This window comes from Danio aesculapii, chromosome 23, assembly GCF_903798145.1.
Source record: "Danio aesculapii chromosome 23, fDanAes4.1, whole genome shotgun sequence".
In the NCBI taxonomy this organism is placed as follows: domain Eukaryota; kingdom Metazoa; phylum Chordata; class Actinopteri; order Cypriniformes; family Danionidae; genus Danio; species Danio aesculapii.
In genome coordinates this window covers 44,365,334-44,381,451 of record NC_079457.1, presented here as the reverse complement: position 1 = coordinate 44,381,451, position 16,118 = coordinate 44,365,334, and the positions used below count along the sequence as shown (strand labels likewise).

The window sequence follows — 16,118 nt, the reverse complement described above, 5'->3', positions numbered from 1 at the left end:
GATGAGGAATTTGAACTCTAATAATAATAACAAACAAACAAACAAACAAACAAATAAATAAATAAAATCTGTCATTATGTATAATATGACCAGAAAACAGCTGGAAAACTAAGTGATAGGTGATTTAAAGTACATTAAGACTGAGCGATTTGAACTCAAATAATAATAAAAAAAAAAAAAAATAATAATAATAATAATAATAATAATAAACAAATAAATAAATAAATTTTTGTCACTATGTATATTATGAACAGAAAACAGCTGGGAAAACAGGTGATTTACATGTAGATTATGATCAGAGATCTGAACTCTAATAATAAATAAATAAATAAATAAATAAATAAATAAATAAATAAATAAATAAATAAATAAATAAATAAATAAATAAATAAAATCTGTCATTATGTATAATATGACCAGAAAACAGCTGGAAAACTAAGTGATAGGTGATTTAAAGTACATTAAGACTGAGCGATTTGAACTCAAATAATAAAAAAAAAAAAAAAAAAAAAAAAAAATAATAATAATAATAATAATAAACACATAAATAAATAAATTTTTGTCACTATGTATATTATGAACAGAAAACAGCTGGGAAAACAGGTGATTTACATGTAGATTATGATCAGAGATCTGAACTCTAATAATAAATAAATAAATAAATAAATAAATAAATACATAAATAAATAAATAAATAAAATCTGTCATTATGTATAATATGACCAGAAAACAGCTGGGAAACTAAATGATAGGTGATTTAAAGTACATTAAGACTGAGCGATTTGAACTCAAATAATAAAAATAATAATAATAATAATAATAATAATAATAATAATAATAATAATAAACAAATAAATAAATAAATAAATAAATTCTACCATAAATAATATGGAAAAAAAACTGGAAAACAAGGTGATGTACATGTAGATTAAGATTGAGGGATTTGAACTCAAATAATAATAATATTAATAATAATAAATAAATAAGTAAATTCTGCCATAACGTAAAATATGGCCAGAAAACAGCAAAACAGCACTAGGGGGATCTACATGTAGATTAAGACGGAGGGATTTGAACTCTTAAAATAAACTCAGCCTTTGTTTATTCTTAATTGGGTTGTGAGATTAATCAAACTGGAATCTGGATCTGAAGAGATCACAGAAGCATGTTCATGGCAGCACTGCAGACGTTGGCTAATGTACTCAAGCATTTCACACCTCTGCTGCAAAACATAAAACATGTCAGGTGATGCCTGCGTTACACACAGTAAATCACAGTACCACATATTAGCCTCCCTGCTTGATTATCTTGCCCACCATGCATAAAAGTACAATCACTTGCATGAATGACTATAGCCTACTTACAATCTCATTGCACAACTGGATCTGTTGTTTGAGCAGTAGGGGAAAGCGTGTGTCGAGAAAACCATGTGTTGGGAAAAACACTGGTTCTTCATTCCAGGAACAAATACAGTATGAGGATAACATGTATTCGCAGCTTGACATTCAGGAATACAGTGCTCTGAAGTGACACCTCTCTCTGTGTAACGTCATCTTTGATTTACTGACAGATATTCATTCATTCGTTTTATTTTCGGCTTAGTTCCTTTATTAATCTGGGGTCGCCACAGCGGAATGAACCGCCAACTTATCCAGCATTTGCTTTATGCAGCGGATGCTCTTCCGGCTGCAACCCATCACTGGGAAACACATACACACATACACTACGACAATTTAGCCTTCCCAATTCACCTGTACCGCATGTATTTGGACTGTAGGGGAAACCGGAGCACCCGGAGGAAACCCACACGAACGCAGGGAGAACATGCAAACTCCACACAGAAACGCTAACTGATCCAGCCAAGGCTTGAACCAGCAACCTTCTTGCTCCCAGGTGACAGCACTACCTACTACGCCACTGCGTCACCCGACAGATATTCAGCTGAATAGATACCAACATACTGTATGCCCTGCTGTCCCAAAAGGCTCTGTATTCAGCCCTGTGCTGTTCTCCGTGTTTACATATAAACATATCATTTAGCAGCTGAGAAATCTGTATGTTACTCATTTGAGAGAGTTATAATAATAATAATAATACTAATAATAATAATAATAATGATAATAATAATAATAATAATAATAATAATGGGCGGCATGGTGGCACAGTGGGTAGCCCTGTCGCCTCAGAGCAAGAAGGTCGCTGGTTCAAGCCTTGGCTGGGTCAGTTGGCATTTATGAGTGGAGTAAAACATGCTGGATAAGTTGACAGTTCATTCCACTGTGATTACCCCTGATAAATAAAGGGACTAAGCCGAGAAGAAAATGAATGAATGAATTATAATAATAATGTAATGATGTATAATGACAGAAATATCAATAATAATTATAGATAATAAGTCATTGAACTGTAGACATATTCAACACATAATTAGAGTAATGATGAGCTGATGCTAAGAGGATTTGGAGTGCACAGAGGACCTAACTGACAGATGAAAAGGTCTCTTTAAGAGTTTTGTCAACATTTAAAGGGAAAGTTCCCCCCAAAATGAAAATGTACTCACTGTTTACTCTCCCTGAAGGGATTCCAAAACTTTTTTCTGCTGAACACAAAAGAAGATATTTTGAAAAATGTTTGAAATTGGTAGCCAACATAGGCTCATTTTGAAAAAGTAGCCTTATATACATTTTTGTAGATCGCTAATCATGTAGCCCGAAGTACGTATGGCTGCATTTCGTCTTTAAAACAAACAATACGGGGTGGTATGACACTTTATGGTATGTTACTTTTCACGCTTACCAGCTGACAGCTTTCCTCCGTATGGACGGCTTTTCTGCTGTTACCAGTTGTCCAGTTAGCTCGCCATGAATGTCGGCGGACTTAAGACGCAGAGTCTAGGGAAGAACAGATCCAGAAAGCGGGTAAGACAAAAACAGAAGCCAAAAAATAAAATGAACAAGTAAATAAGAGGGTGAAAATGTGGTAAAGGGGGTGGCACAGTGGGTAGCGCTGTTGCCTCACAGCAAAAAGGTCGCTGGTTCAAGCCAGCGACCTTTTGGGTTTCCTCCGGGTGCTCCTGTTTCCCCCACAGTCCAAAGACACGCGCTATAGGTGAATTGGGTAGGCTAAATTGTCTGTAGTGTATGTGTGTGAATGAGAGTGTATGGGTGTTTCCCAGTGGTGAGTTGCAGCTGGAAGGGAATCCGCTGCATAAAACATGTGCTGGATAAGTTGGTGGATAAGTTCCGCTGTGGCGACCCCAGATTAATAAAAGGACTAAGCCGAAAAGAAAATGAATGAATCAAGGGCGCAGGTTTACACTTGACATTGATGGGGACGGGTGATATATATATATATATATATATATATATACTGTTATTATTTAATTAACTGCTATTAAAATATATTAATAATTAATCCTCTCTTCGTACAAATTATTAAGTTTTAGGCCTGTAGCCAAGGGGGGTTCCAAAAGTTGGATTATTATTATATTTATTGAATTTTCCTTATTCAAATGGCCAAATTCTGAAAGAGGAAAGTTGAATGTTCTGGCCAGTTTGTTATTATTATATTAAATGCACACATAATATAGTATGGTTAACAATTTGACAAAATAGTTGGAAAGATTTTTGGTACATCAAAAAGCGTGGTTACGATAACCATCCGACAAGCTAATCCAGCAAAATAGCAAAAAATTCCTACGGGTGCTCCAGTCTCCCCCACAGTCCAAAGACATGCGCTATACTGTAGGTGAAATGGGTAAACACTAAATTGGCCCTAGTGTATGAGAGTGTGTGTGAATGTGAGAGTGTGTGGGTGTTTCCCAGTACTGGGTTGCAGCTGGAAAGGCATCCGTAGTGTAAAACATATGCAGGAATAGTTGGCGGTTCATTCCGCTGTGGTGACCCCTGATATATAAAGGACTAAGCCAAAGGAAAATGAATGAATGAATTTCTATTTTGGACTTAAGCAGAGAATAAATAAGATATTTTTCTTTTTAAAATCAGGCCGTTAAATGCTTGGTTCTAATTGGCTGAGGAACATTTTAAAGGGATAGTTCACTGCAAAAACTAGTTCAAAACTGCAATCACTATTTACTCTCCCTCAAGTGATTCCAAACCTTTATGAGTTTCTTTCTTCTGTTGAACACTAAAGAAGATAGTTTGAAGAAAGCTGAAAACCTGTAACCAGATAATATGGAAGTCTATGGTTACAGGTTTCCAGCATTCTTCAAAATATCTTCTTTAGTGTTCAACAGAAGAAACTCAAAGATATTTGAAACAAGTAAAAGGTGAATTTTGGGTGAACTGCCCCTTAAAGGTGTGCAAATATTTAAAGTTAAAGGCACATTTAGAGTTGTATTATTGAATAATTGGATGGTCCATCATCAACTCTTCCTTACTTCAGCTATGTTTAAGTGCATATGCTCTACTCTTTTGATGGCAAAAGGTTTGTTTATGCTTACTAATGCACACATCATTGATACTAATGAAGTTAGCAATATTGGCAGAGGAATGCTCCCCTATAAAGAGCCATGTGCTGAAATGATTCAAATGCAGAGATCATTCCCAGATGAGCAGCTGGCCAGCCCTTCATTTAAATGCTGACAGTGGAACTGTGAGGAGGACATTACAAGAAGCTGCAGGACAGAATCTGTCCAGGGGAGTCCTGCTGTGTGGTTTTGTTGAGTGGGTTGAGTCTGAAATGATCATGCCGAGGAGAACAGACATGAATGTGAACATATGGTCATAATCTTTTAAAGGCAGAGGTGATGACCAAGCCGTCGGTTAGCGTTGGTCTAGCTAGTGTGTTTAATGTGTTCCACATGTTGCCTCTGGTCAGATCGAGTTGGTCCAGTTCTCATGTAGAATCGGTGTAGGCTAAAGAAAGTGCTCTGATTGGTTATTCAGCAATGAATCAGAGTACGAAAACAAAAACTGAAGTGATGAATCCAAACAATTCAAGAAAAGAGGGAACGTAAAGTAGCCGACTGCAGTGCTACAATTCTCAAACATTTGCAACCGATTTGGATTATTAGATTATCAGGCATATTAGCATGAGTGAATCCCACTGTGGTGAGTGACAATTACTGTGATTATAGTACTAAACGCTGCTTTGTTTGCACATTTTATCGTCTGGTTTCTCTTTGTGGAATGAGAAAACAGATACTGCCCCCTGCAGGTGTAAGAAGATGCATCCGCTTACACAGGGGCAGAACGTGTGTTCTTGTTTCTGTCAGTTGCCATCAGTTTGCTGTGTTCAAACCATAAACAGTAAAAAATTTGGATGTAGTGTCCATGACATCACCCATAGGTTTCTGATTCGTGCAAATAAAGCCACAAGTGGGCAGGCCAACATTCGCCATTTTGTCCGTGCATCACTGAGCTGACTGCGCATCACTCTGGGGTAACCGAAAATGGGCAAAGAGGCAGGTGGAGCGGAGATTAGATCGTTTTTTTTTCTTTGGGAGAAACACTTAACACTTCATTACCTGAGATTCATTTGGGTTCTGACCACATGTGCTTGATTGTAAACTATATCAATAAAGTGTTTACTGTGTACGGTCTTTTAAAAACGCTGTTGTAGCACATTGAGCCATTTTTATGATGGTTTTTTGAGGATAATGCTAATTACTTCCATATTCTTCAAATATAGTCTGTGTTAGTAAATGCAAGGCTATTCATGAAATCCAGCCATAACACTGTACAACAGCATTTTAGATGACTGTTCTATAGTCTACAGCTATTAAATCTGTCAGATTCTGGAGTGCATTCAAGTTCAAAATAAAATTATAATTGATAAATTATGTTAAATAAATCTAATAAATTTATAGATAAAAGTATAAAAGAATTTCATATATATATATATATATATATAGTGGCTAGAATGAGCCAGAATCAGTTGAGGTGACGTGATGGTGAGCAGAAGACCTCAAGCTGCTGTCCCTCAAGACACACTTGCCCTTAATAATGCAGAATTTAAGACTAATAAGGTGATATTAAGTAGTTTCAAAATACAATATATTAAGATTTTAATGTAGAAAAATCTAACATAGGTGTCTTAAGGAGCAAAAATACTACATATGGCCCCTTTATTGCTGTTGTGACATCACTCACATTGAAAAGTCATATCTCTCCGGCCTTTCATTTAGGATGCTTTTCATGAACTGGCCCCCATGACAAACTAATTGAATAGCCCTGATATAAGTAGTTTTATTTTCACTGCTTCTTCCCTCTACTGTTGTTTGTTGTATGTTCCTTTCTTTAATAATGAACTAATATCTGTAGCACTAAGCATTTTACCTGTGTTATGATATTCAGAAATTTTGCCTCAGTGTGGGCCTATAGCCTGTAGTTCTAGTAAAGTCCAGATTTCAGAGTTGAAGTTCAGTTTAGTTCAGTTCAGCATGGTTTTAATTTCACTGATGAAAGTCCAAACACTGAAGAGCAAATCCATCGATGCGCCGCTGAACAAATGTCCCAATCCAAGCAAGCCAGTGGCGAAAAAAAACCTCATCAATTGACAAAGTGAAGGACAAAGAACCTCGAGAGAAACCAGGCTCTGTTAGGCACGACCATTTTTCCTCTGGCCCAACTTTCTGTGTGGAGCTGCAGTCTAGGAGCCGGAGGCTGGAGAACGTTGGACGTCCATCGTGGAGAACTGCGGGGTCTCGTCTGTCACTGTGGTCTTTCAGGAATCAGTCTCATTCACTCCACTCCCCCATGTCCACCACAGCATCAGCTCAGGATACGGCCTGGTCCAGGATTATGGATACCTTGGCATAATTTCTTCACAGGTCTTGGATCACATCAATGGTGCTGCATAATCTCTAGGGGCCTTGGGATGAGTATCCTCAGGTGGAAATAGAGAATAAAGAAAATAATTAGGGTAGCTGCTGTTCATAGTGTATTTAAATGAGTGTTATAATATAAGTGTTATAAATGGAAATAGTAGTTATATAAGCAAACATAGAAACAAACATGTAAAGCATATGAGAGTTTCTAACACAATGTCTGGTGCATTAAGACAGGAGGAGTGTGTCCTACAGGTGGTTGTTGAGCCTGCTCACCTGCGTGGAGCACACTCATGCATCATACCGTTATGCGAAGCATTGTGTGTATGCTTAACTAAAAAGATAGGTCTTTAATCTAGTTTTGAATTGGCAGAGTGTGTGTGAGCTTCGGACATTATCAGGAAGGCTATTCCAGAGTTTAGGAGCCATAAATGAGAAGGCTCGACCTGCTTTACTCGACTTTGGTATTATAGGTACTACCAGAAGCCCTGAGTTTTGAGATCTCAAAGAGCAGGTTGTATTGTAGCGAGACAGAAGTTCAGTCAGATAAACAGGAGCTAGATTATATAAAGCTTTATAGGTAAGAAGCAATATTTTATAAACAATATGGAACTGAACAGGCAGCCAGTGTTAGGAGGATAAAATTGGGTGACATGATCATATTTTCTAGACCTGGTAAGAACTCTGGCAGCTGCATATTGTACTAGCTGAAGTTTATTAATAGAGGATGCTGGACAACCAGCGAACAGATCATTACAGTAATCCAGCCTAGAAGTCATAAAAGCTTGGACTAGCTTTTCTGCATTTGAGATGGATAGCGTACTTCGTAGTTTAGCGATATTTCTCAAATGAAAGAAGGCAGTTTTTGTGTCATGGGAGATACGATTTTTTAAAAGTTAAATTGCTGTCTAATATGACACCCAGATCTTTTACAGAGCTAATACTAACTTTGTATCCCTCTAATTGCAGGTCGAGTTGTGAGATCTGCTGTGTACAGGATTTAGGCTCAATAAGTAATAATTCTGTTCTCAGTATGTGCCACTGTGTTTGAACTATCATGTAGCACTAACATTGTGACACCCGGCGAGTCTTTAAAATCTCACCGCGAACGATCCTACAGTTGCGGATACATCTGTACCAGCTCTGCGACTCCACTCACCAGTGGATGCTGGTCCCCTGTTTGGCCTCCAAGGAAATGAGGTCAAATCAATTGTATGTCAACCAGAGGTAGCTCAAAGGTATTTAGGAGACGAAATGACATCATTTCTGATCGTTGTTCAATTTCATCGAAGTATACAGGGCCTTAAATGTGTTCTTTTATACTAGAAATGATTTGAACTATACAATTTGACCTGTTTATTTGCTTCACGCTCTTGAAGCCTCTGTGTGGGTCTGACACTGTTCTTCATTCCCATCAGGGGAGCTGTCTAACACAGGAGCCTGCAGTAAATCTGAGCATGCGTTTATTGCCTCACTGCGTCTTTTTCTGATGGAGTGGCCTGGCATAGACTTTAGTGGTTCTTCAAGCAGATCAGGGTCGCTGAGAGCCGACTCCTGTTCTGATGTTAGAGTCCTGAGAGCTGTTCAAAACACTTTTCATCCAGCTCCAGCAGGATGTTTTCATTCGGTCAGCATGTGCACCTGATTCTGAGTGTGCAGTGCAAGAAGTCAGCGTCCCGTGAAGATTAAAGCTAGTATCTGCAAATGCAGGTGCCACAGGGTATAACTGCGTTCTCATTTCTGCATGTCCTATAGTTGATGCTTGACTGTTTGGTTTGAATTTCAGTATCCAATACAGTAGTTACATTAAAGAACACAGACAGATGCAGAAAAGCATTTTCCAGCTACTGAAATATGTTCGTTTTGTTATTTTAAAATGTAGTGGCGCTGTTGTTATTGTGCATTATAATAATGACCGTTACCATGAACATTGACACTATGGGCTAAATTTTAATGATCTAGGCACAAAATCTAAAGCACATGGTGCAAAAGCATTAAGGGCGTGTCTGAATCGGTATTTTAAGGACAGAAAAAAGTGCGCTGGCCGCGGCGCATGGTCTAACAGCGTTGTGCTTGTTCTCTTAATGAGATATGGCTGTGTTTGAGCATAACGTGCATTAAACCAATCTGACTATCATTCCCTTTAAGAGTCAGTTGTGTCGCACCATGGTGCATTTGTTATTTAGTACATGGCGGACTTTATAAGTGGAAAAACTGAACGCTTCACTAGCGAGAAAATAGTTAAACAAACCAATTGCAGCGAGAGGATAAAGAACAAGCCTCCTCCATTCGGCCTCTTTACCAGCGAGAAAATAGTCAAACAAACCATCTGCAGCGAGAGGATAAAGAATGAGCCTCCTCCATTCGGCCTCTTTACTAGCGAGAATATAGTCAAACAAACCATCTGCAGCGAGAGGATAAAGAATGAGCCTCCTCCATTCGGCCTCTTTACTTTCTCTTTCTCTTTACTTTTACTCAGTGGTGTCGCTAGACTCTCTATTTATACTCTAGCCAGTGCCCCAGTAAATGCTTTGAGATTTCATTTACTTCATATGCAAAGTGTTTTTATTAAGAGTGGTAATCCGGGAATAAAGACGTTATTTTCTATGTGCAACCGAACCAACGCTGGTGAAATCAATGTAGTTTAATCAAAAAGCAAACTGACGCATCTCTGCGTGTGCGCAGAAAACCATACCTGCGCGCTTCACAGATTGCTCCTGCTGGACCCTGAGGCACTGCTCTTCTCCCGGTGCATGTCCCGGTTGTGAACATGCACGCCGAAAAAAGTACTTGCTGCTCACGCGCCACTCAGGCGTTGTGAAACTGGCGTAACAGCCTTTATGCAGAGGTGTCAGCACGCAGTGAGTTTTGCAAGTCGACAAAACAAAAATTTTTATAATATGATGGTGATCTTACTAAGCATGTCTCCTGATAGATTTTTGTATGAAGTAAAAAGGAGGGATGACGAATAAGGGATATATATATATAAATTGATTATTATTAATTTTATTATAAAATTTTTTGACCGAGGCGCCCGTTTTAATCTTTACTCCTTTACTTTCATGGACTATGAAATGGTGTTGTACACTCCACCAATTGTTAAACGCCAATATTTGTTTCCAAACTATTTCTAAATTCAGTTCTAATTTCCAGCAAATGATTAAATAAACACAAATAAAGAAGTGTGGTCAAAAAACGGAGTTATATTCAAACACATGTCCTGTTCTTACAATCCCATGTGATCATGCATACGTCTCCGAAACCCAACAGGTGGACAAATCTCAACTTGTTTTCATTAAAACAAATATAAATGTGCATATAATAAATAATACAGTTAATAACAAAAACATTATACAACTGCAAATTATCATGAATAAACTGAAAAAACACCCTGAGATGAGGCATGGAGGCAGTGGTTTTAATATTTATGTAGAAAATAATCATTTTTGTAACATTTTAATCCTTTAATTTTTTTATATGTAAATATATTTGTGTATTGCTGTACATCCGGTGTATATTAGGCAATGTTTAAGCGTGCTGGACTTTAGACCAGCAGGTGTGGTCTATTTCAGTTCCTCAAAATAGCAACGTGCCAACGATAACACACCTCATTTCTAGACCAGCACGCCCATGAGTCCACAAAGTGGCCCAAATAGATTTGCTATTTAAAAAACGTGGTGGAAAACGTGAAAATTAGGGTTGCGCTGGTCTGAAAATAGCAACAAATCATGCCAAACACGTCTTGCGCCTTATTGCGCCGGGTGTATGATAAGGCCTTATATATGGTCTTGACGTTTTTCTCTTTTTGTGTTTTTCAGATCAGAATATGCCGGTTCAAGAATCGTCAGGTATGTTTTGTTGCACTGAATATTCTCTGAATAATTTAACTATTTCATTCTTAAAAAGACAGTTCACCCAAAATAGAAAAAGTCATTATTTACTCTCCCTTCTTTTGTGTTTAACAGAATACAGAAAGGCAGGAAAGTTCATAGCCATTTGAGGGAAAGTAAATAGTGAGTGAATGTAGTTTTTTTAGGGTGAGCTATCTCTTTAATGTCCTTTACTGTAGGTGCACTGTAAAAAAAAAAACCCTAATTTTACAGAAAATATCTCTAAATTTTTTACAGTATTTTTTTGTCATTTCAAATTAAATTCAAAACTTAGTAAAATGACAAACAATCTTTCTAAATTAACAGTTTGATTGTCATTTTAGGTACTTTATCATTAAAAACAAATTACTGACATTTATACAGGAAAATGACAGTATTATTTATACAGTATTTTTTCTGTTATTTTAAATTATATTCAAAAGTCCATAAAAATTACAAACAATATCTGTAAATTAACAGCTTGACTGACTAATGACAAATTACAGCAATTTTCCTGTTTTATACAATACAATTGCCGTATTATTTACACAGTGTTTTTTCCAGTTTTTTTGAAGTACATTTAAAATTACGTAAAATTAAAGTAATAAATTGTAATTACTTGCTCTGTAAAAAAAATTTAAAAATCTTTAAAAAAAGGTCAAATGACTGGCAGCTACGACTGCCAAACAAGAACCATAAAATTACGGTAAAATTTCTTTGTTGAAATAAAGTGCAAAAAATAATAAATCTACAGATTTTTTCATTAAAAGGAAAAGTCTGTAAAATAACAGTGTTTTTCTGTAAACATTTTCATGAAAATATCTGTCGATTTATTATTTTTTGCACTTTATTTCAACAGCAAAAGTGTTTCTGCAGACTGTTTTTATCAAGTGTGGTTGTAAAAATGAAATTAAGCACTTTTTACCATTAGATACTTCATTTCTTGTGCTTAATATGGCTTTTCAGAAAGATATTATGGGTATTTAAATTAAATGTTAATATTTATACACTTTACAGTACAAGCGGAATAGTGTAATTGTACAATATGCGATTTGAGACATCCTGTGAGTGGTAGTCAGAGCACTGTTATGCAATTGTTAAAGGCATAGTTCACCCAAAAGTGAAAATTCTGTCATCATTTACTCACTCTTTACTTGTTTCAAACCTTAAAGAGTTTATTTCTTCTGTTGAACACGGGAGAAGATATTTAGAAAAGTGTTGGAAAGCTGCAACCATTGACTTCCATAGTATTTGATTTGTGTTTGTGCAGAAGACATGCCTCACTTCCTGTGGAAATGACAGACAATCCCAGCAGCCTGAGGTCAGCCGTCTGCAGGAGAACTGTGCCGTGCCGGCAGTGGAAGTCTGCGTCTTTAGGGTACAGTGAGCTCCTCAGATCATATCACGTGGTTGTGTTTGCTTGTTACTGTAAGTCTAGATGTGTGGACTTCAGTTTCTAGGCTCAAGCCTCCGCACATCTGAATGGAAAAAAATAGCAGTTAAAGAGTCAAGTAAAAGCTTTAAATAAGGTAAAAGAAGGCTACTGAGCTCTGATTTTGTTTCATATCTACACATTTTTATATCTTGATTGCACGTTTTTAATTGTTTTGTGCAGAGGTAAAAGTGAGCTTGATTTTGATGAAGAACTTCTGAAGCCCCTGAACACTTTGTATTTGTTTTCAGCTCAAGAAATTGCAGATTTAATTTTTTGTCTGCAAAATTTTAGACAAAGACTCAGTTAACACGGATTCTCACAGCCAGACCTATATATATATATATGATGCTGGAGTCATTTCATCGATTTTAAGATCTCATAACAGAGGGCGCTCTAGAGCCGTATTGCAGGCACTGACAGAGAGCACCTATAGACTCTTCACATTTCCGTGTTTCTCAGCAGCAGAAGTCGTTATAGTTGGGTAAACTTAAAGTGCAGTTAATGGAAGAGTACAGTAAAATGTTTTTTTACAATCCTATTTGCTAAAATAATAAAAGAAAATGGCACGATGGTGTTATCAAGACTTTCAGAAAAAGGGAAAAAATAGTGTGAGACTAATGATGGCAGCCAAACGAGAGAATAATGTCAAATTTACTGTTCCGTCCTATAGACACTGCATTACAAACACCTTGCATTAGCGATATATATATATATATATATATATATATATATATATATATATATATATATATATATATATATATTGTCATTTGATGCAAAGATGATATAATACATGCGTATAAATACATATACATGTTCACAAATAAAAAAAAAAATCTAAATATCTTTCAAGGATTTAAGATTATGATAACCAATAAACACATCATAACATTGCATGTTCATTTACATCCTGTAACCAAACCAGTATTTTAAGAAAAACTTTTAATCTGATTTTTTTGCCAATTATGATTAGAACTAATGCTGGTGAAAACATTGATGTCAGTTAAAGTAGAAAAAAATATGAATATATGATCTTTTATGATTGTTTTTTTTGTTTGTTTGTTTGTTTTTTTGTCCATAAAGGACCTGAATGATAGTTTTTTTTATGTAACACTACTGTATACCTCAGTATGAATGATAATGTTTATCATTAGTATATGGAAAATTTATATTTTTCATAAACAAAACACAATTTTTGTAAACAAAACAGCCTTTGAAGGTTTAAACTTCTGAAAATTTAAACAGGAACTGATGCTGGTGATAAAACAATTGTCGACAGTGAAAGTAGAAAAAATATGATGTTTTATGATCTGTCTGGATATGGATATTTTTGTCCTTTGTTCATTTTGAACTTTGCATCTGTAAGGATGCTGAAAGGTTAAAATCATGATTATCAAAACCTCTTTCTGTTCAAATTATCAGAAAAAACATATCCCTGTTTTTTTTTTTTTTTTTTATAATTATTTTTTCAGGGCTTTCACCTTTAATGGATAGAAAAGTGTGGAGTAGAGCAGTGTTTCCCAACACTGTTCCTGAAGACACACCAACAGTACACATTTTCAACCTCTCCCTAATCAAACACACCTGAATCAACTTATCATAACATCAGAAGAGACTCCAACACCTGAAGTTGATGGGTCAGAAAAGGGAGACATCCAAAATATGTACTGTTGGTGTGCATCCAGGAACAGGGTTGGGAAACACTGGAGTAGAGTATCGACAGGAAAGCATGGGGAGCAAAGAGAGGGGAAGGATCGGCACAGGACCACAAGGCGGGAATTGAACTCGGGTCACCGTGAGCATCGGAGTGCACGTGTCGACGCACTAACCACTACACCACTGGCGCCGACCATATCCCTGTTTTTAAGGCTTCCATAAATGAGACCAAATAGAAATAATACAAATGTCAAATATTCTCGAACAGTTTTTTTAATGTTAATGGACATCTGGTCAAAACAATATTCCAACATGAAATTAAAATCTAAATAATATCTAAGTTGTTGATCTTTACTTGACATTTCTTCTAATGTTACAACAATACACAATATTAGCTTTAGTGAGGTTTTTGTTTTATAATAGTCCACATTATCAGAACCCACAGTACATCATAATGGACATACATTTTTAAATCCTACATTTAAAGCTTGCAGTTCTACGGTCGATTTTTTACTTTAATTAATGCAGTCCTTCTTTTCTTTATATAAGCTATGAAATATTTGTAAACATCTCAATAAATGTTAATAAACCAATAAAAATGTTGCCTAATTCAGTGTTTGGAACTCAAGTGCTGCCATGCTTCTCTTCGGCGTAGTGGATATTTCTCAGAGTACAACAGACGAAGCTTTACTGCTGTTGATTTAATAACAAAGGTCCGATATCATGAAAAGCAGGCTTTAAATTTGGTGAATGCTCCTGAAGCCCAAAACCCCAAAACAAAAAACAAGACGTGACATTTGATTTCAGTTGCTTTGGACATTTTACTCCAAATGTCATCTGGAATTGCTCAGTTTTGAAAAGACATGTTCTTGTTGGCTATAAGAGTTCATTTACATATCACATCTAAAACGCATGGAAATCACAAGGTCCATCGCTTCCTTCACAAATATTTACATGCTTCGTTGTTCACGATTTTGTGGCGTCTGTCATTGCTAGACAACCATCAACCGTTCCTTTCAGAGGATGACAAACTGACAAACCATTGCTTTAGCTTTGATACAAGTTTTATTTATGAAGGAAATTAAAAAGTGTTTGGGTGCTCTGCGTTTGTCTGAGATAATTAGCCTAGCGTTGTTATTGAAATGTGTATTCCTTTCAAAGTGTGTAGCTGATTGGTTGGTTCTTGTCATGTGAAACGTTGACATGTTTTCAACTGGTTTTAACCTGAAATATGTGATCGTGTCACTCCTTATTTCACATTTCACATATCATTCACATATTCACATTCACATTCGCTTTTTTGTGTGTGCAAGTTCAGAGATACAAAAGATTCAGTATGTGAATGACCACTAAAATAGTCATCTTAGTGTGGATGAAAGGTCAAAATATGGATTTTTAAATGATGTGAGGTTTATTAATAAACTAATTTCGAGAGGATCACGTGCTTATGATTTATCACAGCTGGTCTCGTATTAAGCTAATCAGTATCATCCAATCATATGAGCCATAAGCTGCTATAAATAACCACAGTTTTCAGTCCACCTTATCTTCGTTTGGAAGAAACCCCCCTTCTTCCCCATTCTCCTCCTTCACTTTAGATCGGGCGGCACGGAGGCCCAGTGGTTAGCACTGTTAGCCCCACAGCAAGAACACTGCCAACCCTGGTCCTGCCAGGTCGGTAGGTGTTTCTGTGAGGAGTTTGTATGTTCTCCCCGTGTCCGCGTGGGTTTTCCCCGGGTTCTCCGGTTTCCTCCCACCATCCAAATATATACATCATGCATAACAATGAAACATTTATCTAGCCCCCTTTTTTCCTCACGTGTTCCCTTAGCTACTGCAGACGGGGAGTTCTGAGATCCACCGAGCTCAGGCTCCCCTCTCGCTCTGCAAACAGGAGGAAGCCCCGGGCTCGAGGATCCCTTGAGCTCGGGGCTCTCTCCCGGGACAGCATGCCAAACAAGCTATTGATGAATCATCAGCTAAGTGTGAACTCTTGAAAAAATATTGGTGTAGACATGGTCTAAAAGTCATAAAGAAACAAAGATCAGTTTTTATTTATCAGTTTGAACGTATCACTGGATATAATAGCAGTTTAAAGCAATAGTTCAGCCAAAAATGAAAGTTCTGTCAACCTTTTACTTACTGTTCACTTGTTTCAAAACAATTAAGCCTCATTTACACTACGCAAGCGACAGCGACCCAGCGAATCCTTCAACTTTATGGAAATGAAGAGCCACTTTCTTGAGCAACAGCCAATAGAAGCACCAGTAGAGCTCAGGTGATCCTCTCTCAGTTCCTGCAGAGGCTGGTAGTATTCTCCATGCTGTAGACTTACACAGACGTGCGTTTGCAGAAGATAAATAGCCGC

At 36.8% G+C, this 16,118-nt stretch overlaps 1 protein-coding gene across 2 annotated transcripts in view; it reads left to right on the top strand.

Annotated features, from left to right (window-relative positions):
- LOC130217701 (IQ motif and SEC7 domain-containing protein 1-like) overlaps positions 1-16,118 on the top strand; it is a 148,525-nt gene that overhangs the window by 1,539 nt on the left and 130,868 nt on the right. For both annotated transcript variants that reach the window (XM_056449869.1, XM_056449874.1), the window contains exons 2-3: positions 10,609-10,638; positions 11,930-12,037. In XM_056449869.1, the coding sequence (XP_056305844.1) occupies positions 10,609-10,638; positions 11,930-12,037 (138 nt within the window). The remainder of the gene's footprint in view (positions 1-10,608; positions 10,639-11,929; positions 12,038-16,118) is intronic.